The 21,658-nt window shown below is 39.7% G+C and overlaps 1 protein-coding gene across 4 annotated transcripts in view; it reads left to right on the top strand.

The window, feature by feature from the left end:
- Positions 1 to 21,658, top strand: part of dennd1a (DENN/MADD domain containing 1A) — a 525,508-nt gene that overhangs the window by 149,063 nt on the left and 354,787 nt on the right. For all 4 annotated transcript variants that reach the window (XM_072566190.1, XM_072566188.1, XM_072566189.1 and 1 more), the window contains exon 4: positions 12,882 to 12,931. In XM_072566190.1, coding sequence (XP_072422291.1) covers positions 12,882 to 12,931 — 50 coding nt within the window. The remainder of the gene's footprint in view (positions 1 to 12,881; positions 12,932 to 21,658) is intronic.

The raw sequence follows: 21,658 nt of genomic DNA, 5'->3' as shown, positions 1-21,658 counted from the left end.
CATAAATTAAGGAAATGGCAAAGGCATCCAGCCTTGCTCATCACAATGGGTCAGACAGCATTCGGGGAGAGAGCAAACTGACGATTCGAGTTGAGGTGACTCTTCATCAGGGCTATGATGAAGAGCCATCTAGACTTGAAATGTTAGCTTGCTCTGTCTCTCCATGGATGCTGTCTGACCCATTGTGATCTCTAGCATTTGTTGATTTTGGTACAGATTCCAGCATTTGCAGTAATTTGTTCATACATCTTGCTCACTGACAAGTAGGAACTGATGCATATTGGGACAGTTGTCTCTCAGGCTAGTCAGGCAACATTATACTTAGAGGACCAGGACATTATTGTGTCATCATTCCATTGTATATCTTGCTTCCATCCATATTGGCTGTTGATTAATTGGAGTTATGTACAGGCTACATCAAGTAAGGATGGCATTTTTCCTTCTCGAAAAATAATTGGTGAACTAGTCAGATTTTTCCAACAGCTTCATGATTGACCTTACTAATTCCATCTCCTGTTTTGTTTTTTAAATTTTATGTTCAAATTCTCAAATTGTCGTGGTGAGATTTGAACTCTATATTTGCTGGATTACAAATCCACTATCATGCAAAACATTCATGGAAAAATGCAATGCAGTACATTTTTATCCCGGGGTAATCCATATGCTTCTGCTTTACATGACTGGCCTGTTGTTTCTGAGTGCTATGACATAACATGCACTTCTATTTCAAACCTACCACTGTCTTAAAAGGCTTAAAATGCCGAGTTTTGATTAATATAAGTGTTTGACACTGCAGGATTTTCTTGCATTTGCTTTTAGAACTTTACATAATCTAACTCCACACACTGAATAGTATAGGTGCACTTGATAAATTTATCACATATACTTGATATTTGTCAACTATCAAGCACAGTGTGGTATTTTGGTTAATAGCCTCTTCGAGACTGTCTTGTTGCTTCCACTTTCATTTGTTTAGTGTACGGAGAAGTCTTCCCATATCAGCATGAATTATTGAATGAAATTACTTTAATTCAGTATATTAATTTTTTTCTCTCACAACCTATAGATTGAATCGCTACTGTTCAAATGCAGGTTTAACTGGATGAAAGGATGTGACAGCTGGAATCTCAGTAGCTGTGTCTATCTTGTACTTTGGGAGGACTTGATTCAAGTTTATCTAAACAACCACTGCTAATCCCAACTATCTAGGGGGATCCACTGTCAAAACAAGCAGCAGGCCCCTAAGGCAAACAGAACAGGCTAGAAATAAAGGCTGTGACTTGGGATACTCCAGCGAGTTTGCATTTGAGGCTAGCTAGAGAGATTGAGTGAGCAAACGATGAAGAATTAGCATAATGCCCTTTCATTTGGGAAATTTGGGAATGCTGACAGCGGCTCTGTGCATAGATCTGTGGTTACAATACAGTGAGTCTATAGGAAAATCATTGAATGACCCAGCCATATTGACTGAAAAAATAAAAGGACTAAGTACCGGTTCAGAGAAAGGAAGGACAGACTGCAGCTTTGTTTGACATCTGTTCTATTGCTCACTAGTTTTGTTCCCTTGAATTCTGTGTGGATTTTGGAGAAACCTAAGAAGCCTGAACATGAATCCTGTAATCTTCAGCTGAATATTTATTCAGTGGAACAGCCGTTAAGCTACCCTTTTTGGTTCAGCCTACTTCTCTTCCCTTGTTATACACACTTAAATGAGGAAAGTATTTAAAAAGCTAAATAAATATTTGTTTTTCTGTGAACTGTTAAACACAGTTGTATAAACTGTTTGCGATTTATAGAATTACTTTCTCTTCCTCTTACACTAGGGGTGGAAATATCCAGGAGAGAAATTCTAGATACTACTTTGCAAAACTTGATTTGTGCATGGACAAATATTGATTGAAAGAAGCCCTTGCAGTGTTAGCTTTGAAGACAGCTGATAGCTGAGGAAAAGAGTTTTCAAAGATTGTGTAAAAGGCTGTCAGGAGAAGGTCACAGATGGTGAATTTATGTAGGCACATTGCATTTCAACAGGCATTGAGCAAAATTGTTTTGTACATTAAGATTTTTAACTCTTTGAACACATCAGTTGAAAGCTGAATTCTGTCTTGCATCTGTTAGTTTTATTTCTTATAAAAATTGAGGCATTTTACTGAGCATCAATGAGTAGAAATGTTATTACAGTCCTCATAGAGACCAGTGACTTTTTGAAAAAGCTTAATTTCCCATGCAACAAATAGAGAGCTGATGGACCAGCTTATTGTGTATTCCCTTGCTCTGGCTGTCCCCTCCAAATGTTTTAACTCGACTTCTCTGGATTGAATTCCATTTGTCACTTTTCCACCCTCTCAACCAAACCATTAACATCTTTCTGCAATCAACAGCTAAGCTCTTCACTCTCAACCACCTTCCCCATTTAATGCTGAATCATTAATATGTACTCCAGAGAGCAAGGAACCCAATACGGAGCCCTGTGGAATCCATGTAGACAGGACCCACTCTGCTACAATTTTCTTTATCATTTTTTTTTCAAAATATTCAGTTGTTAATAAGAGACCGCTCTCCTTTACCAAGGATAGTCTGCAAGGTTTGCTTAATCTGTGCTTGTTTAAGAAACAGTTTATCCTATTTCTTAATATTGATTAAAGCAATTTGTCCACCACCAAGGTTGGACTGATTGGTCAATAATTATTTGACCACCCCTTGCACCTCCTTTGACAACATTGTGCCACTATTCAATGTCTTGTTACAATATCTTGGAATGCAATGGTGGTGTCCTTACCTCTGATCTAGGGGTGTTCAAGTCCCACCTGCTCCACAGGTGTGTCATTACACATCTGAACAAGTTAACTGCAGATGCATGCAGTGTTGCAAACGTCCAGTCATTCTGGTTCCTTGCGTAGAAGTGAGGATTGGAAAATGATCCTTGAGCGTATTCACTATTTCCTCACTGGTTTCTTTGATCAGCCAAGGATAATCCTGTTCCTATTGTTTCTAGATGAGGCCTGCATGTATTTTCTTTCAGGAAATTGACCTGAGAATCTATCATAAGGCAGTCATTTGCACTCTCAGCTGACTAACAAAATGGCTTTAGCTACCTATATTCAAATTGGCAGTAGGTATTGCTACAGCACAGAACTGTTTCCAATTCATCAGGGTGAATTGGAGTGCTCCCCTCATGTTAGGTCTTTGTTTAATTATTGGGGGGATAAAAAAGATCGACTTGGTTTGCAATTTGATTTCTCAGCACTAACAGCCCTCACATTTAGAAATACATAAATTCAAAATCCCCAAAATGAAACCTATTCTAGTATTTCTCTATTTGATTTGACTCAGAATTTTCTTTGATAGTGTTTTATGTGTGTGTTTAAGCTTTGATATCTATATGTGCCATTAAAAAAGTTTTTTCTATAAATATTGGAGCCTAATCACCCTGGTTTCCACATGTGCCAGTATGTCAGTAAACCTGTCTGGAAATGCTTCCAACTCCCTAGAAAAAGGATGACCTGATTTTTTTTTCCCCCCCCAAAGTCAAACTGTCATAAATCTGATAATTAATCAAATGATTCGTTCTATTTGGCAAGAATAAACCAGACGACATTAGATGCTTAACTTAATGGCAGTTGAAATGAGGTTTTGAGCTTATGATGTTGATTTATTATTACAAATAAATGAGAGATCCTGTCTGAATCCGGTAATCATTTGAACAACAGAGTGGAACACCTATTTTCCAAGACTATCTTGTATGGTAAGCATTTTGTGCATTGGATATGTGGACCTATGTCCTGTAAATAGCAAAGTCAACATTAAAGCCTCTGGGCAGATAAATGAGGGTTCTTGATATTATAGACAATGAGTTCCAACAACGTTGCCTGACTTGTACTGTTCCTTCCTTGTTCAGGTAATTGAAGACATAGGTGGACCAGTCAGTATGTTGGTGAGCCATCAATAAATTGACCTGGTTTGATGCATTCAATTTATCTGTTTGAGGAAGTAGATACAAAGATTTTCTGCAAAAGAAACCATTTTGCTGAGAGCTTTTAATTTAACTGCAGTAAATAAGGTATGTGAAATTGGTCTATGCTAGCAGTGCAAATGGTTTCAGGTGAATCAGCAGTCAGCTCTTACTGCAATAATTTTTGTTTCTCTTTACTTGGAAAATATTGCTGATGTTGTAAATGTCAAATCCAGTTAAAGTTAAAATCAGGAAGCTACTTCCCAATAAGAGTTTGAACTGCAGTCACGTGAACTTCAGTGGTTAAAAAAAATCTGGCAGAGTGAAAAATTGGTTGCTGTTTCTCCAACAACTGTTCTGTACTGTGGTCGTTAGACAAATTATATATCCTGAAGATTTATGTTAAGTACAAAAATTCTGTAATGCATTTCTGTAATATTGACAATGAGTAGTCATAGAGATGTACAACACTGAATCAGACCTTTCAGTCCAACGCGTCCATGCTGACCAGATTCCTAACCTAATCTAGCCCCATTTGCCAGCACTTGGTCCATATCTCTCGAAACCTTTCCTATTCATATACTCATCCAGATGCCTTTTTAAAGGTTGTAATTGTTCCAGCCTCCTCCACTTCCTGTGACTGCTCTTCAGTACTTACTCCTACCTGGCAGTTGATCCCTATAGAAATATGTGTAATGTCTGAGTTAGTACTTTTCAGAATCTTTCTTTGGCAGAGTCCAGTCCTGGACAGTTTAAGGTGTATTTTCTCTCTGGTCAAAAGAGTAGAAGTTGTTTTAATGATTCTGGATTTTTCAGGTGGCAAGCATGTTGTGGTTTTGGCTCATGAGTATGAATCAGTATTGTTTCACAAAAGTACCTTGAAAAGGTTGAATAATTTAATTTGATCTTTTTATTTAAACCTTTTTTTAAAATTTGCTTTTCTTGAGGCTTTAACTCATTTTGGTATTGTTGGTGTGATCAGTTCCTTAAATAGCCATTTGTTTTTACTGTGTATCAGAAGACAGTTGAATGCCAGGTGGAGCATGCCACAGATGCTGAGGACAATTATCTCCTCAGGAATGTTTTAAATTGAATTGTAATTTATTTTGCCCTCCACGAGAAAAAGGAACACTATTTCAACTTGTAACTTTCTGATTTGAAGAATAGAACTACTTCTGCAGTTGAATTGTGTTTACAGAGGAACTTGATTATTCGAATGAGATGGGCGGACCCTATTTTGTTCGGATAATTAATTATTCGGTTAATTGATTTCCTCTGCAGCTCGGAGTTTTCTGTGAAGTCTGCTTCCCTTTCAGGAGACTAGGCAGCAGCACACCATGTGCGAGCCCCCTCCCCACGCCTGCGCTCCAACCCCATGCCCGCCCCCAACACCGTCCCTCCCCACCCAGGGAAAGAGTGGGGGCAGAGCGGGAGGGTGGGAGGTCAGTCATTTGGAGATGGTGCCTGGACTGTCCAGGACTGTTCTCTGAAGCATTTCAATGAGCCGTGTCTGTTTTTAATCATTGTACCTGAAAAAAAGACACCAATCAGGGTTGAAACAGCTCTTTGGCGTAATGTTTCTGTTGGGACCTTGAGATCCCCTTCGGATAATGCGAAATTTGGATAATAGAGGTTCCTCTGTACTCGTTTGATTCATGAGCTTGTATTGTGTTTATGGAAAGATGGCTGCTGTAGTAAACATTCTTACATAAGCACTTAAGTATTTTCAAAATATTATAATAGAATTATTCATAAGTCCCTTGTTTACTTACGATTATGTGTGGAGTGGAAAGGGTGAAATGGATTATTTAATTTCATTAGCCTGTTCATTCATTAACTGGATTACATACATCCCCAAAGTAATCCCTGTATATTTCATCACATATTATTGGGGCAGTTTCTGATTTGATCTAAAGACAATTAGTTTCAAAGGTGTGACATTGGGAATTGCAGCATATTTTCCTTAAGGAAAAATTTTAATCTTACCAAGTTTAATTTGTGATTTCCTTTCGGGTTCAGCTGTGAAATTCATTTACGTCAGTCCATGCATACTTTCTTTTAAAAGTGGTATCCAGTTGATCAGGCAATTGAATATTCAATTTTTGACTACAAGATATTAAAATAACAGGTCTTTTTAAGCATAACCTATTTTAAGTTAACTAAGAAAACCCTACAATTGTATGTACACGATAGCTGAATTCTTTGAAAGTAGGTGTACACAATCCATCAATTTTCCTGAACTGTCCTTCCCTACTGACTTTACTTGCTTAGCAGTAAATTGTGTCAATCAACATTGGAAGAGGGTAGGTAAGAAGGAGAAAAAGCAAAATTTATGCAAACTTAACTTTTCCCAATTTTTCACTGAGTGAATTACTCAGTTTTTAATAGAAATGAGATGAGTGATAATAAGTCATGTCCAAAGGTTAATAGACTAATTATTTAGATGCTCTGGCAATGAATTTGGGTTGAAGTAGTTCTGAGGTGGAATGAGTATAATCAGTATGGAGGGGTTATTGCACTGGAGGCCTGCTTGGGAGTATATCTCAGTGCAGATAGTACATAGAATCATAAAATAGAATCCCTGCAGTGTGGAAACAGGCCATTTGGCCCAGCAAGTCCACACTGACTCTCCAACGAGTTTCTGACCCAAACCCATTCCCTTACCCTTTTATTCTACATTTACCCCAACTAATGCACTAAACCTACACATCCCTGAACACTATGGGCAATTTAGTATGGCCAATTCACCTAACTTGCACATCTTTGGATTGTTGGAGGAAACCAAGCACCCGGGGGAAATCTGCACAGACATGGGGAGAATGTGCGAACTCCACACTGGCAGGTCGCCTGAGGCTGGAATCAAACCTGGGTCCCTGGCGCTGAGAGTAGCAGTGCTAACCACTGAGCCACCTTGCTGCCCAATGTTTGGATTAGTACAAAATATTGATGTCAGTGAGCACAAAATGCTGCAGAAAATGCCATCTTGTATGTTAGTACTTTTAAAGGTTGTGAAGTTTGCCCTAAACCTACATTTACTGCAATGCCTCTAATGTGGGAAATACCTTTGTATGGTATTCAGCAGAAAGTGAATTAAAAGAATCCCTTTACAGAAAGATTGCCCACTAGGAATGGAAAGATAAGTAAAGTCAACCATGCTCATTAAGAACTAAAAACGGTCCACAAACCTGCACCCCCTCAACATTTTGATAATTTTGAGCTGTGTTTTCATGGATTTGCATATGCTTTTCATGCTAAAATATAGTGGTTTTGCAGAGAAATCTTAAGTTTTTTTTTTACATTGATATTATTATTTTTTCATTTCATATCCTTCGTATATCCTAGGAAGAGAGCCGAGATCAAAGTTCTCTGGAAACTGTGTGAAACTGATGAAGTGGTGGTCCCATGTGAATACTTACTCCCATGTCAAACAGTTGTTAGTCTATTTTGTGGGCAAGATGCAGGGTAATGCAGGGAAAGAACAGCAAGGCAGAAATACAGACTAAGAGCAGTGGGCAATGGTCGAAGAGAGAAAGTGAGTTCATTGTTTGAGAGGGATAGACTGGCACTTGGTAAAGGTGTGATGAATGTTCCACAAACCGTAGTTAGATATATTATGGTGATTGAGAGATGAATGTTAGTTAGGGCACCGACAGGCCCTCTAGCTAATATCATGGAATTTTCTCAATGTTCTGGTGACTATTTAAGTAAAAAATGCAAACAAAGCAAAACAGGCTAATTTTAACAGCAGCAGCTTCTTATATTTATGTCGTGCTTTGAATGTAAATTTCCACAGTGATTCTTGGGGGCATTGCCAAGCAAGATTTGACACTGAGCTGCATAAGGCCAAACCTTCTATGACAGCACTTTCCAAATTCATGACGTCTGCCAACTAGAAGAACAAGGGTCACAAGTGTGTAGGGACACCACCTACTGAAAGTTCCCCGTCAAGTCACACACCATTCTTTATTGGATATACACTCTTCCAATGTTGCTGGGTCAAATTAATTACCTGTCAGTATTTGGGTGTATCAATGCCACAAGGATTGTAGCAGTTTGAGTAAGAAGCTTTGCACGAACTTCTCAAGGGCAGTTTGGATGGGAAATAAATGTTGGCCTTGTCAGTGATGCCCATGTCACATCAATGAATAATAAAAATGGTGTATTAGGACAAACCTAACCTTAGAGAAAGATTTTCAGGAGCATTCCAAAGATAGAGAGCAGGACATGATTAGGACAATACTTAATTGGAGGAAACATCTGTTCAGCCAAAACTGTATGTTGGATGAGCCATCAGATAATTTAGTAGTGGTGGTGGTGAGGTGGGAGCTGATTGTCATTCGTTTAAAAGTGGAAACTAAGTTTCCAAGACTAAAATGTGAATGTTAAATTTGGGCCCAAGATCTCCTCTTATTAATCACTACTGCACAAAGGAAAAGTTATACCAAAGGACCGATGGAGTCTACCTCAGCAGACAGATAATAAAAGAATAATGGGAATACAAATAAATTGTCGTCTGGTAGAACTGTTACAGCAGACAAAAGACTGAAAACTCTATGAAGGAATGGAGGAGGTTTGTGTGGAAGGCGAGCTTCAATGATTATTTAGAAAAGTGAAGGAATTGTGGATGGCAAGATCTGCTCATGTGCGTATCTGTGGATATGATTGTGACTGAAGTGCTGGCCAAAGCAAAATGGGCTGAATGACTACCTCTTGGCAAATTCTATGAATCTTGTCTGCATTTGTTTAAAATTATTAATCATAAGCTCATATCTACCATGCATTTGAATAAGCACATGAAAACACCTCTCCAAAATTAAGTTTAAGAAGCGAATATTGTTATGTTTGCATTTGTTTTACTTTAATATATTAATTTATTAATGTTAATTGGCCATCAAGTATTATGAAATGTAAAAAGGCTTTCAGTAGGAGATTTCACATAACTTTCATTCTTGCACTCAGGATACCTTGGAGCTAGTTTCCTAATGTTGTGATTAATTCTCACATTTTAAAAAAATATTGGTAAACAAAACAAACCTAAACTGATGGACAAATAAGTTGACTATTTTGTTGATAATTTTGAAATGTAACTGGTTAATTCTGGATATTTTCAGAATTGAGTTGAGACAGCCAAATAAAAGTGACTGCCATCACTAACAAACCTATGCATAGTCTGTCTGAAAATTACGATTGGTATTCTTTTTCGTCTTTCTATATCTCTATTCTAAATAATTTATGCTGATGACCTAATCAGCAGAACTGGCTTAAGGTGTTAGTGAGCTGAATAGTTCAAAGGGCCTTAATTAATAAACATCAAAATCTGGTCATTAATTTGGGAGAATTTCAGCTCCCTAGTAGAGCTCCCTAATGTTGTTGATGAGAGGAATTGTAAAAGGTTAGTGTATGAATACCGATCATGCTACTTGAGTCTCTTTATTGAAATTGTAATGTCAAATTTCTTAACCACACCGTTGAGTACCCAAAGGTGGTTTCTTTTTGCTGTGCAGGTTTGTCCCTGGATAGAAGCGTGTGTATGTAAAAACAAACATGTACAAATACTGAGTCTTCTAGTAGCGGACAGCTAAAAACTTTGTCTATTTAACTATCAGTTCAAAATATCTCTTCTGAACTTGTGTTGCGACTCCACTCCAATTATGTAAATTGATTCTTGATTTCTGAAAATGATATAAAGTTTATTAATATGGTCACGAAAAATAAATTTCTGATTGAATGCTTAGCTTGACAGGATTTTATTTGAAGTCAGCATCTTTAAGTATTTTTGCTGCAAACTTTGCAGTTGAAGCTATCTTAATCAATGTGCTGTAGTTGTCAATATGTGTATGGTTGCAAATATTGATCGGTAAGGATTTTAGACAGTGCATCTGAAGCTTATAATGTCAGCAGTAGTTTGATAATGAAAAGAGTGGAACCTGGGGGAATGGAGACAGGTGGTGCATGTCCTAAAGCCAGCAGTGACATGGTTGCTTTGAATCCCACAAGAGACATGGATCATGCCCTACTCCTTACAGATGTGACTGCTTGGTATATACCAGTTTCCTGTTCGAAATAACAAGCCTCAAACAAGAACACAAAATAATGGTTGTTGAAATAAGAAACAATAGCATTTTCAGGGGAAAAATGTGTAGTCTTGAATCTTTAAAAAGGTATTGAATGAAATACCTATAGCTTGCTTACCACAGTGTTTTTGCTTGTTTTATTGTAGTCATTTTTGCTGGAATGTTCTAAGTGAAAATGATATTGGTTTTAATGTGGAGTACTTTGTGTAGCATAGGTGACTTGATAATTGCTCTGTTCAGTTGTTTGCCTTTAATGTTTAACCCTCACTAGATTTGGCAGTTTCATAATTTTTCTGTAATGATTGAATTACTTATGCAAGCATGTATCTAGTATGCTTTTCTACATTTAGCTAACATTAATTCACATAAACTGGCTGAATTTGTATTTCAAACTTAGTGTGCTCAAAAAGACCATTCTGATTTTATCTCGAAAGATATTTGAGTGTATTTAATAGAGAAATAAATTGAAGTCCAATTCATAGTCCATAGATACAAGATCCAGCTCCGTTTGCTTACTATTATTTAAAACATTGCATGGTGACCTGTGCAGCATAGTACTTATTAAGTATAATATAACTTGACCCTTTTAAACCTGTAAAATTGGATTATGTGCACTCTTCTCTTTAGAATGAGTTTCCTCTTTAATGTGATTTCCATGAACAATTAGCATTTATGTATTTTTAAATCCTTTTTAACGGTGCTTAGACATTTTGTGCTCCCTTATCCTTGGGTAAAGTATGTTCTGTAAAGTGGATGATATTATTAGATAAGTATTGATAAACATAGGTATCTGAGCTTATAAGACAAGCAATTGTGTGTTGCGTGAATTACCTTGTGTTTTGGACTGCATTTGAGTGGGTTTATATTTGCAGAAAAATATCAGCCAATAACATCAGTAATATATTGCAGTAAAGAGCATGAGACTTCCTGGAAAGTAGAAGGGCTCATTTAATCTGACATGATATAACCTGCAATATTATATCAGCTGTTTTTCTCTATCTTTTGAAATGGTTCAACCATGAATAGAAGTTAGTTTTGCAGCAGAAGCAATTGATTGTTCAGAGTGAGGAGTTTATTTTAAAGACCCAACAAGAGTTTGTAGATGGTAGGTCTGTTGCAACACGTGGCTGACTGGTTAATGGAGTAATGGATCACAAGCCGGCTTCTTAGCTGTCATTTGATTGCAGAGCAGTTTCAACAATGTTGTGTTGTATTATTTAGAACATTTCTACAGGAAAACATGAGAGTATAAAATATTTTTCATGATTTTCTATGATTGGATAACTAAGTGAATGGGCTGTTTAACCTCAAGTTACTGATAGAAATGTATAGTGCTCAACATTCAAGAGTGCTGTTAAGAGAACTATTGTGTGTGCAAAGTAATGTTTAATTTATTAGGAAGGTTCAAATTGGCTTTAGGCAATCCAGCCACAGCTTGAACTGGTTTGCTGGGACCACAGGATAATTTAATTAGCTACTTCATGTCCACATGTAAAATATATTAATATAAAATGTAATTAACATTACAAACCATTTTATGAAAATTGTTTGTATAATATAAATGACATGGTTTGTACCCAGCAAATGCAGAAGAAGCATCTTGTAGTAAAGGGGTTTGTAAAAATTTCTTTCTCCTCATCTGAAGAAATATTGATATTTTTAAATAAAGTTTATAAAAGGGCTTAATATTGTGAAACTGTTAGATAGTCGTATGTATTTCAACATATCTTAATATTGTTTTCCGTGATTGTCTGTGGTGCTGCCATGTCTCAGTACATAGTAGGAAATGTTTCTGAAATAATATTACAGATTTAAAAGGTTATGGCCGTGGGAAAAAAAGATTTTACGAAACCCAAGATTATAAATTCTTAACTTTGATGTATTGATTTTAATATAGCATCATGTGCATATCTGTACAAATATGGAGAAAGCAGAGATATTAGCTATCTTTTGACGTGCTGTTTGAGTCTGATTTTTCAATTTGGATTTTTAACAAATGTAGTGTGAGATTCCCGATCTGAACTGAATTTTTTACATTTCCCGCCCCCCCCCCCCCCCCCCCCAATCCAAAATATCCCTTTCGTTTTTGCCTTCTGATTACACGGGTATTGTGGTGTCCAGCATTTTCATTAATTGCATTGTTGCAGTTGTAGGCAGGTGATGTTTGACCTCAGGACTTTCTTTTAAAAAATAAAGCTATATGCATATGAAGCTTTTAATAATCTATGTTGTAGTTGCTTGGTAGCATGTAATATAAGACCACATTTCTTTTTGAAATAAACTTTTATGATACAGAAATCAAAATATTTCATGTGCCTTCCATTTTTCATTGCTTAGTAAAAGGTTATGGAAAAAGGTGATGCTGCTTTTTGTGGTCTTCCTTTTGTAATACTGTGCCATTGGTTTTCTAATCCCATCAGCCCCTGTTTCTAAGTAACAGCCAAGTCTGGGCGAAGATAAGCCCATGTGGTTTGGTGTTATTTAGTACCATCCATATGGCCAAGCTGAAGAGAGTCCCAGGAGGGGTGTTAACACTCAGCATCCCAACAACCAATCCCTTGGGAGATTGCAAGAGATAGCCCCTGCAGCCTGTTCGTGTGTGAATTTTGATCAGTTTCTCCGTATTTAATGAAGGTTGATACTGTTTATTATTACTGGTGATTGACTGCTCATTGGTTCTTTCAATAATTGATAAGTACCCTCTTTTTTTTTGACTTGTCTCCCATTTTGTCATGGAGCAAGTGAGGGTGGGGAGTGTGAGGTTGGTTGGAGAGGGGGGTGTAATTGTATAGTGTAGTTTATATTCAATTTATTGGCCCCATAAGATGCATAAATTCTCTATTTTCTCTCCACAGGAAGTTCTGCAGACATTGACCAAGTTTTGTTTCCCTTTCTATGTGGACAGGTACTGTTATCATTGCAAATTTTATGAGATAAAGATACCATAAAATTGTTCTGGAAAATAACAAAGAAACATGGTTGTGTTTTGTGCCTTTAAAATCTCATTTAAGGCACCCCCTCACACATAAAAATGAGGAAACTGTTTTTATTTGCCTGTTAAGCAGGTATTGTAATTTACCACAGGTGGTGTGAATCATTATTCTGTTCAGTGTCATCATAATTCTGCTATTTTCTTGAAGTTGAAAGCAATGAAGTGCCTGAGAGAAGCTGTAAATTAGATCTTCACTTCAGCAATGCACAGCCATGGGTGGTTTGTGAAGGTTACATATACCAAACTGGTTTCATGCACTTCAATAATATTCATCAGACTTTGGCACTGTTAATTATAAGTTAACGAAGAAAGGGCATGATGGTATTTTAAAATTTGCTGGGAGTGTTTTGTGAATATTTTAATTTGAAAGCTTACATTCTGTCATAATTATAACTTTGGCGATTCTTTTGGAATGAAACCAGTCTTAAATTTACAAAATAAGCTAAAGTTTTGCATTAAAATGCTTGAAACTTTTTTATTTAAGAATTGGATTCAGTTTTTTGATTTTGAGAGACCAAAAGTATTTACTTACTTAATAGCGCCCTCTGTAGATATTTTGAGAAATGTTTTGCGATAGAATGTTTTTGTTAGAAGGAACTGTCTTATGTCTTATTACTTACTATTTTACATGTATTATTGAGGGAGTTGAGGTGTTAATGTGGGTTGTGCATGCTGTCTATTGAGTATACTGAAAAATATCTTTCTAAGTGCAAACGGGCTTGATTTTCATGACTGATATGTTATTACAGAAGGCAAAATTCCACTTTTGATGGCTTAATTTTTATTAATCATAAGGGATTGTATCCAAGAAAATTCTTGTATAAGCCACCTGAGATCCGCAAAATGTGTATTATGTAATTAGTAATGTGTCATATTCAACTCCCGTGATATGTTCCCTGCCCCATTTCACTTCTATAATGAAATTAATATCCTTATTGCATCAGTAATTACAACACCAAGCTTATGCCATCCTTATCCCCTGTTCCATTGCTTTTCTGCCCCCACAACCCCTGAAGTGCTGTCCACTGCCCTCCACTCCCCAGCCATGGCAATTCTCTTGTGTTTCATCAGTTTATTCTCCGTATGTACATGTTGTCTGTTGGGCCAGTGCTTGTTGGCAATTCCTAATTGCATTTGACAATTGGCGATGAGCTACTTTCTTGAAATGTAGTCCATGATGGGTAGGAATACCCACAGTGCTGTTAAGAAGGGAATTCTAGGATTTTGATTGGTGACAGTGGAAAAAGCAGTTAGTTGTAAGTCAGGTTGTGTAACTTGGAGGGAATCTTGCAGGTGATGGCTTCTTATTTATTTGTCTGCCCTCCTACGTGGTAGAGATCATAAGTTTGGAAGGTGTTGTTGCAGGAACTTTGGCTGTGGTGCATCTTGTAGATGGTACACGCTGCTGTTGCTGTACACTGTGCTCCAATCAAGTGCATTGCTTTGTTCTGGATAGTGTTGAGCTTTTTGAGTTTTGGAGGTGCACTCATCCAGTCATATGGAGAGCATTCCATCATGCTTATACTTTGTGTGTTTTAATGGTGGACAGGTTTTGGGGATTCAGAAGGTGAGTTAATCTCATAGCCTCCAGCCTTTGATGTTTCCTTATGACCACAAAATGTATATGGATGGTCCAGTTAGGTTTCTGGCCATTGGTATCCCAAAGGATGTTGATGTGCCATTTTTGGTAATGGTAATGCCATTGAATGACTAGGGCAGATAGATATATTTTCAATGCTTTGTGATGGGTCATTGCCTGGCAGTTGTGTGGCATAAATGTTACTTTCCATTTATCTGCTTAAGCCTGATTATTGACAGTTTCTTTTTCCACATGTGGACATGGACTGCTTCATTATCTGAGGAGTTGCAAAAAGCACCAAACACCATGTAGTTAATGGTTAACATCTACACTCCTTACTTTATGTTGGAGGAAGAGTCATTAATGTAGCAGAAGATAGTTGGGCTTAGCAAGCCCAAAGAAGTCCTGCAGGAATAACCTGGCTTTGAGTTAAATGATCTCAAAAACTACAATCATCCTGCTTTGTGATAGGTCTGACTCCAACTTGTGAAAACTTTTCTTAAATCCCCATTGGGCTGAACCTTATGAATTTTGGCTAAGTGTCAATTTGTCAAGTTTTGCAGGGTTTCTTTCCATGAGGCCGAGCAAGTCTTTTGCTGTTTAGTTCCAAAATCTCCTCATTAACTACCAATTGTGATAGTTTGTCCAGTGTTAGCTTGATTCTACTATCTCACGGTAGATGGTAGAACTTATCTCTCAAATGATGTCCTGGATTAGCCTGACCTCTCTGGAGCCAGTGCCATCTTTAAACTGTAGCTGGACAGCTGCCCAAGCATTGACATTACGGTGGTGCAAATTATTGCAGGTGCTGGACTCTTGTACTGAAAACAATAAATGCTGGAGGTCTCCGTGGAGAGAGAGAGCAAGCTAATGCTTTGAGCCTAGTTGACTTATCAGTAGCTCTGATGAAGAATCATCTAGACTTAAAATGTTAGCTTGCTCCCTCCCCACATTGGCATTATGGAGTTGCCCTTCACTGGCAAAATACAGGTATAGCTGGCCCAAACACAGGGTGCTCATGCTGCTTATCTGGCATTGTTGACACTTTCTAGTACATGCAGCTGTACTTTCTTTTCCCAGTCACTCTCTAATCACCAGGCCCCACTGCTTGCTTGTCTTTAGGCACCCCTAAATCATCGCTTGTCTGAACCCAGTGCAGACCATAGCTAACGAGACACTCCGACACTCCACACCAATCCCTGTATCTGCCAGGGTAGTGGAGAGAGAACTCCAAAAATTGGAACCGCTGATCATAGATCATCTGATTGCTAAGGTCATGCAGCCCCTTGATGAATTCAGTGTTGGAACAGGGCCATCTCGGTTTGATATTTGCCGTGGGGATTCAGCAATGTTTCTGAATCCTGTCTGGACTGTAGCAGTGACCTCGTCACAAGAAGGAAATTAACTGGCATGATCTTGCATAGCTGTCCTGATGCATTTATAGGTACATGACAGAGATCCCGCACAGGTCACCTATCACTCCATGGAAGGAACCAGTCACATTGATGCTTTAAAGTGGCAGTCATCTTCATAGCTACTTGATGAAGATGATGCTTCCACTCCTGCTGGTCTCAGTCCCATTACAACAGCTGGCACAGTATCCAGGAATTATAAAGTTCATCGTGATGGCACCTTGCTCCTCCTGAGGAGATAGATTTGATGGCAAAGTATCTTGCCTTCTGTAGCCCCCAAGTGATGGACTCTGTAGCTATGGCCTCTGCCTGAGATGGTACTCCTTGGCCTCTGTGACAGCTTGCTAACCCTTCTGAACTCGCTGTTGAACTTGTTCCTTCTGCATCTGCCTTTGCCTCCTTTGCAAGGCAGCCATAGTGACTTACATTCCACCTGCAGTTGGATCCATGATTAGAGTTGGCAGGGATCAATGTTTGGAACATATGAAACAGAAAATGTTCTTAGTTTGGATGGGTGGGGGGGCCGCGGGGGTCAAAGCTGCAACTGAAGGCCGCATGCATTCCTCCATACAATGGGACATAACAGTGGCTATTAATGAGGGCCATATATGGAGCTGTCATGACTCTTTGGGATAGCCACCTGCTGGGTAGAGGTGCTTCACCCACTGAGTGAGCAACACCAAACAATCTCTTGGGATTGTCACATGCTCTGGACCGTTCCAATCCTGGCCTTATGTCAACTATGGAATTTCTGAGTATATACAGTAGATTCCATCATTGTACTTACAGTGCAGGTGTGGAGGGAATCCATTCCATGCCTCACCAGACCCTAAAAGTCCCACAACTACTGCATTGGTTATGGACAATATATATTCTTTTAAAATTGGAGGTAATAACTTCTGCTTCACTGAGATCTCTCAGTGCAGTTTGCAAGGACAAGTGACATGGTGGACATGGCCTCTGACCAGTGTTTTGCAAGTGCATGATTGATGCCTTTGCCTCTTCAATGTCCCTCTTTCCAGAGAAGAGGAGCCTGCATTTCATTGCCCAACAAACTGATACTGATTCCACAAGTGTTGGAGGTGATTTCCTCGAATTCCAGGAGCAGCAATTACTGTTTTATATGCTGTTGCATTGTTTTGGAACTTTGAAAAAAAAATGTCAAAACAACAGCAGTTTTAAAAGGGAGAAGAGCAGACAAAGGAAGCACATGGTGAGGTCAGTGCAGGAGAGAGAGTGAGAGAGAGAACATGCACAGTTACCGCCTTTGCTGTTGGAATTCGTGTATCGCTGGACATCGGAGTACATCTGGGAAAATTAACAAACAGTGAAATTCACAACTAATCTCGGAGGAACTGTTGGGCAAAGTTCACAGCACAGAATCAGATCAGTTAATTGTAGTTTTAAGTCTGCCCAAGAGAGAGGCTGCAGTAGTGAGTAGAGTGGATTATTTCTTGATTATATGTTTTTGGAGAGAAGTCTCTTGATTAAACTTAAAATATAAGCCATAGCTATTAATTTAACCTGGGGCAGTGTTTGGAGAGGGTCTGTAGATTTTGAAGGAGCAAAAATGGCCTTTGCAGTGATATGTACTTCTTGTCAGATGTGAGAGTTTAAAGAGAGTTTAAGGGTTACTGCGGATTATATCTGCCATAAATGCTGTTGGATGCGAACCTTATCAGATTGAGTGGATCGATTGGAGAGACAGATAGAAGAGATGAGGAATTTGCAACAGCAACAGTATGTGATGGATGGCAGTTATAGGAAGGGGGGAAACGTCTCAGATAGTCACATAGATGGGTTAACTCCAGGAAGGGTAAGAGAAGTAGGCAGTTAGTGCAGGAGTCTTTTGTGGATATACCCATTTCAAACAGGTATGCTGTTTTGGAAAATGTAGGGGGTGATGGATTCTCAGGAGCGTGGCGCGAACAGCCAAGTTTCTGGTATTGAGACTGGCTCTAATGCAACGAGGGGTACTTCAGCTTCCAAGAGATCAATTGTGTCAGGGGATCCTGTAGTCAGAGGTACAGACAGACATTTCTGTGGCCAGCAGAGAAAAAGCAGAATGGTGTGTTGTTTCCCTGGTGCCAGGATCAAGGGTGCAGAATATTCTCATGGGGGAGAAGGGCCAGCAGGAGGTCATTGTCCACATTAGAACCAACGACATTGGAAGGGAAAAGGTTGAGATTCTGAAGGGAGATTACAGAGAGTTAGGCAGAAATTTAAAAAGGAGGTCCTCAAGGGTAGTAATATCTGGATTACTCCCAGTGCTACGAGCTAGTGAGGACAGGAATAGGAGGATAGAGCAGATGAATGCATGGCTGAGGAGCTGGTGTATGGGAGAAGGATTCACATTTTTGGATCATTGGAATCTCTTTTGGGGTAGAAGTGACCTGACAAGAAGGACGGATTGCACCTAACTTGGAAGGGTACTAATATACTGGCAGAGAAATTTGCTAGAACTGCTTGGGAGGATTTAAACTAGTAAGGTGGGGGTGGTGGGACCCAGGGAGATAGTGAGGGAAGAGATCGATCTGAGACGGGTACAACTGAGAACAGAAGTGAGTCAAACAGTCAGGGCAGGCAGGGACAAGATAGGACTAATAAATTAAACTGCATTTATTTCAATGCAAGGGGCCTAACAGGGAAGGCAGATGAGCTCAAGGCATGGTTGGGAACATAGGACTGGGATATCATAGCAATTACGGAAACATGGCTCAGGGATGGGCAGGACTGGCAGCTTAATGTTCCAAGATACAAATGCTAGAGGAATGATAGAAAGGGAGGCAAGAGGGGAGGGGGAGTGGCATTTTTGATAAGGGATAGCATTACAGCTGTGCTGAGGGAGGATATTCACGGAAATACATCCAGGGAAGTTATTTGAGTGGAACTGAGAAATAAGAAAGGGACGATCACCTTATTAGGATTGTATTATAGACCCCCCCTGCCAATAGTCAGAGGGAAATTGAGAAACAAACTTGTAAGGAGATCTCCGTTATCTGTAAGAATAATAGGGTATTATGGTAGGGGATTTTAACTTTCCAAACATCGACTGGGACTGCCATAGTGTTAAAGGTTTAGATGGAGAGGAATTTCTCAAGTGTGTACAAGACAATTTTCTGATTCAGTATGTGGATGTACCTACTAGAGAAGGTGCAAAACTTGACCTACTCTTGGGAAATAAGGCAGGGCAGGTGACTGAGGTGTCAGTGGGGGAGCACTTTGGGGCCAGTGACCATAATTCTATTCATTTTAAAATGGTGATGGAAAAGGATAGACCAGATCTAAAAGTTGAAGTTCTAAATTGGAGAAAGGCCAATTTTGACGGTATTAGGCAAGAACTTTCAAAAGCTGATTGGAAGCAGATGTTTGCAGATAAAGGGACGGCTGGAAAATGGGAAGCCTTCAGAAATGAGATAACGAGAATCCAGAGAAAGTATATTCCTGTCAGGGTGAAAGGGAAGGCTGGTAGGTATAGGGAATGCTGGATGACTAAAGAAATTGAGGGTTTGGTTAAGAAAAAGAAGGAAGCATATGTCAGGTACAGACAGGATAGATCGAGTGAATCCTTAGAGTATAAAGAAAGTAGGAGTATACAAACGAGGGAAATCAGGAGGGCAAAACGGGGACATGAGATAGCTTTAGCTAATAGAATTAAGGAGACTCCAAAGGGGTTTTACAAATATATTAAGGACAAAAGGGTGGGAATAGGGCCCCTCAAAGATCAGCAAGCTGGCCTTTGTGTGGAGCCACAGAAAATGGGGGAGATACTAAATGAATATTTTGCATCAGTATTTACTGTGGAAAAGGATATGGAAGATATAGACTGTAGGGAAATAGATGGTGACATCTTGCAAAATGTCCAGATTACAGAGGAGGAAGAGCTGGATGTCTTGAAATGGTTAAAGGTGGATAAATCCCCAGGACCTGATCAGGTGTACCCGAAAACTCTGTGGGAAGCTAGAGCAGTGATTGCTGGGCCTCTTGCTGAGATATTTGTATCATCGATAGTCACAGGTGAGGTGCCTGAAGACTGGAGGTTGGCAAATGTGGTGTTTAAGAAGGGCGGTAAAGACAAGCCAGGGAGCTATAGACAGCGAGCCTGACCTCGGTGGTGGGCAAGTTGTTGGAGGGAATCCTGAGGGACAGGATGTACCTGTATTTGGAAAGGGAAGGACTGATTCGGGATAGTCCACATGGCTTTGTGCGTGGGAAATCATGTTTCGCAAACTTGATTGTTACTTCTTCAAAAAAACTCAAAGAAGATTGATGAGGGCAGAGCAGTAGATGTGATCTGTATGGACTTCAGTAAGGCGTTTGGCAAAGTTCCCCATGGGAGACTGATTAGCAAGGTTAATCTCATGGAATACAGGGAGAACTAGCCATTTGGATACAGAACTGGCTCAAAAGGTAGAAGACAGAGGGTGGTGGTGGTGGAGGGTTGTTTTTCAGACTGGAGGCCTGTGACCAGTGCAGTGCCACAAGGATCAGTGTTGGGTCCTCTACTTTTTGTCATTTACATAAATGATTTGGATGCGAGCATAAGAGCTACAGTTTGTAAGTTTGCAGATGACACCAAAATTGGAGGTGTAGTGGACAGCGAAGAGGGTTACCTCAGATTACAACAGGATCTGGACCAGTTGGGCCAGTGGGCTGAGAAGTGGCAGATGGAGTTTAATTCAGATAAATGCGAGGTGCTGCATTTTGGGAAAGCAAATCTTAACAGGACTTATACACTTAATGATAAGGTCCTAGGGAGAGTTGCGGAACAAAGAGACTGTGGAGTGCAGGTTCATAGCTCCTTGAAAGTGGAGTCGCAGGTAGATAGGATAGTGAAGAAGGCGTTTGGTATGCTTTCCTTTAATGGTCAGAGTATTGAGTACAGGAGGTGGGAGGTCATGTTGCAGCTGTACAGGACATTGGTTGGGCCACTGTTGGAATATTGCGTGCAATTCTGGTCTCCTTCCTATCTGAAAGATGTTGTGAAACTTGAAAGGGTTCAGAAAAGATTTACAAGGATGTTGCCAGGGTTGGAGGATTTGAGCTATAGGGAGAGGCTGAACAGGCTGGGGCTGTTTTCCCTGGAGCGTCAGAGGCTGAGGGGTGACCTTAGAGGAGCGCAAAATTGAGGGGCATGGATTGGATAAAGAGGCAAAGTCTTTTCCCTGGGGTCGGGAGTCCAGAACTAGAGAGCATAGGTTTAGGGTGAGAGGGGAAAGGTATAAAAGGGACCTAAGGGGCAACTTTTTCACGCAGAGTGTGGTACATGTATGGAATGAGCTGCCAGAGGATGTGGTGGAGGCTGGTACAATTGCAACATTTGGATTGGTATATGAATAGTTAGGGTTTGGAGGGATATGAGCCGGGTGCTGGCAGGTGGGACTAGATTGGGTTGGGATATCTGGTCGACATGGACGGGGTGGACTGAAGGGTCTGTTTCAATGCTGTACATTTCAATGACTCTGTGCCCTATCTGTTTGTGGGCGGCACGGTGGCACAGTGGTTAGCACTGCTGCCTCACAGCGCCAGAGACCCGGTTCAATTCCCGACTCAGGCGACTGACTGTGTGAAGTTTGCACATTATCCCCGTGTTTGCGTGGGTTTCCTCCGGGTGCTCCGGTTTCCTCCCACAGTCCAAAGATGTGCACG

Source organism: Chiloscyllium punctatum, chromosome 49, assembly GCF_047496795.1.
Source record: "Chiloscyllium punctatum isolate Juve2018m chromosome 49, sChiPun1.3, whole genome shotgun sequence".
NCBI classification, from domain to species: Eukaryota; Metazoa; Chordata; class Chondrichthyes; order Orectolobiformes; family Hemiscylliidae; genus Chiloscyllium; species Chiloscyllium punctatum.
Note: the sequence above shows the minus strand (reverse complement) of the source record. Positions and strands in the feature narration are given on the sequence as shown.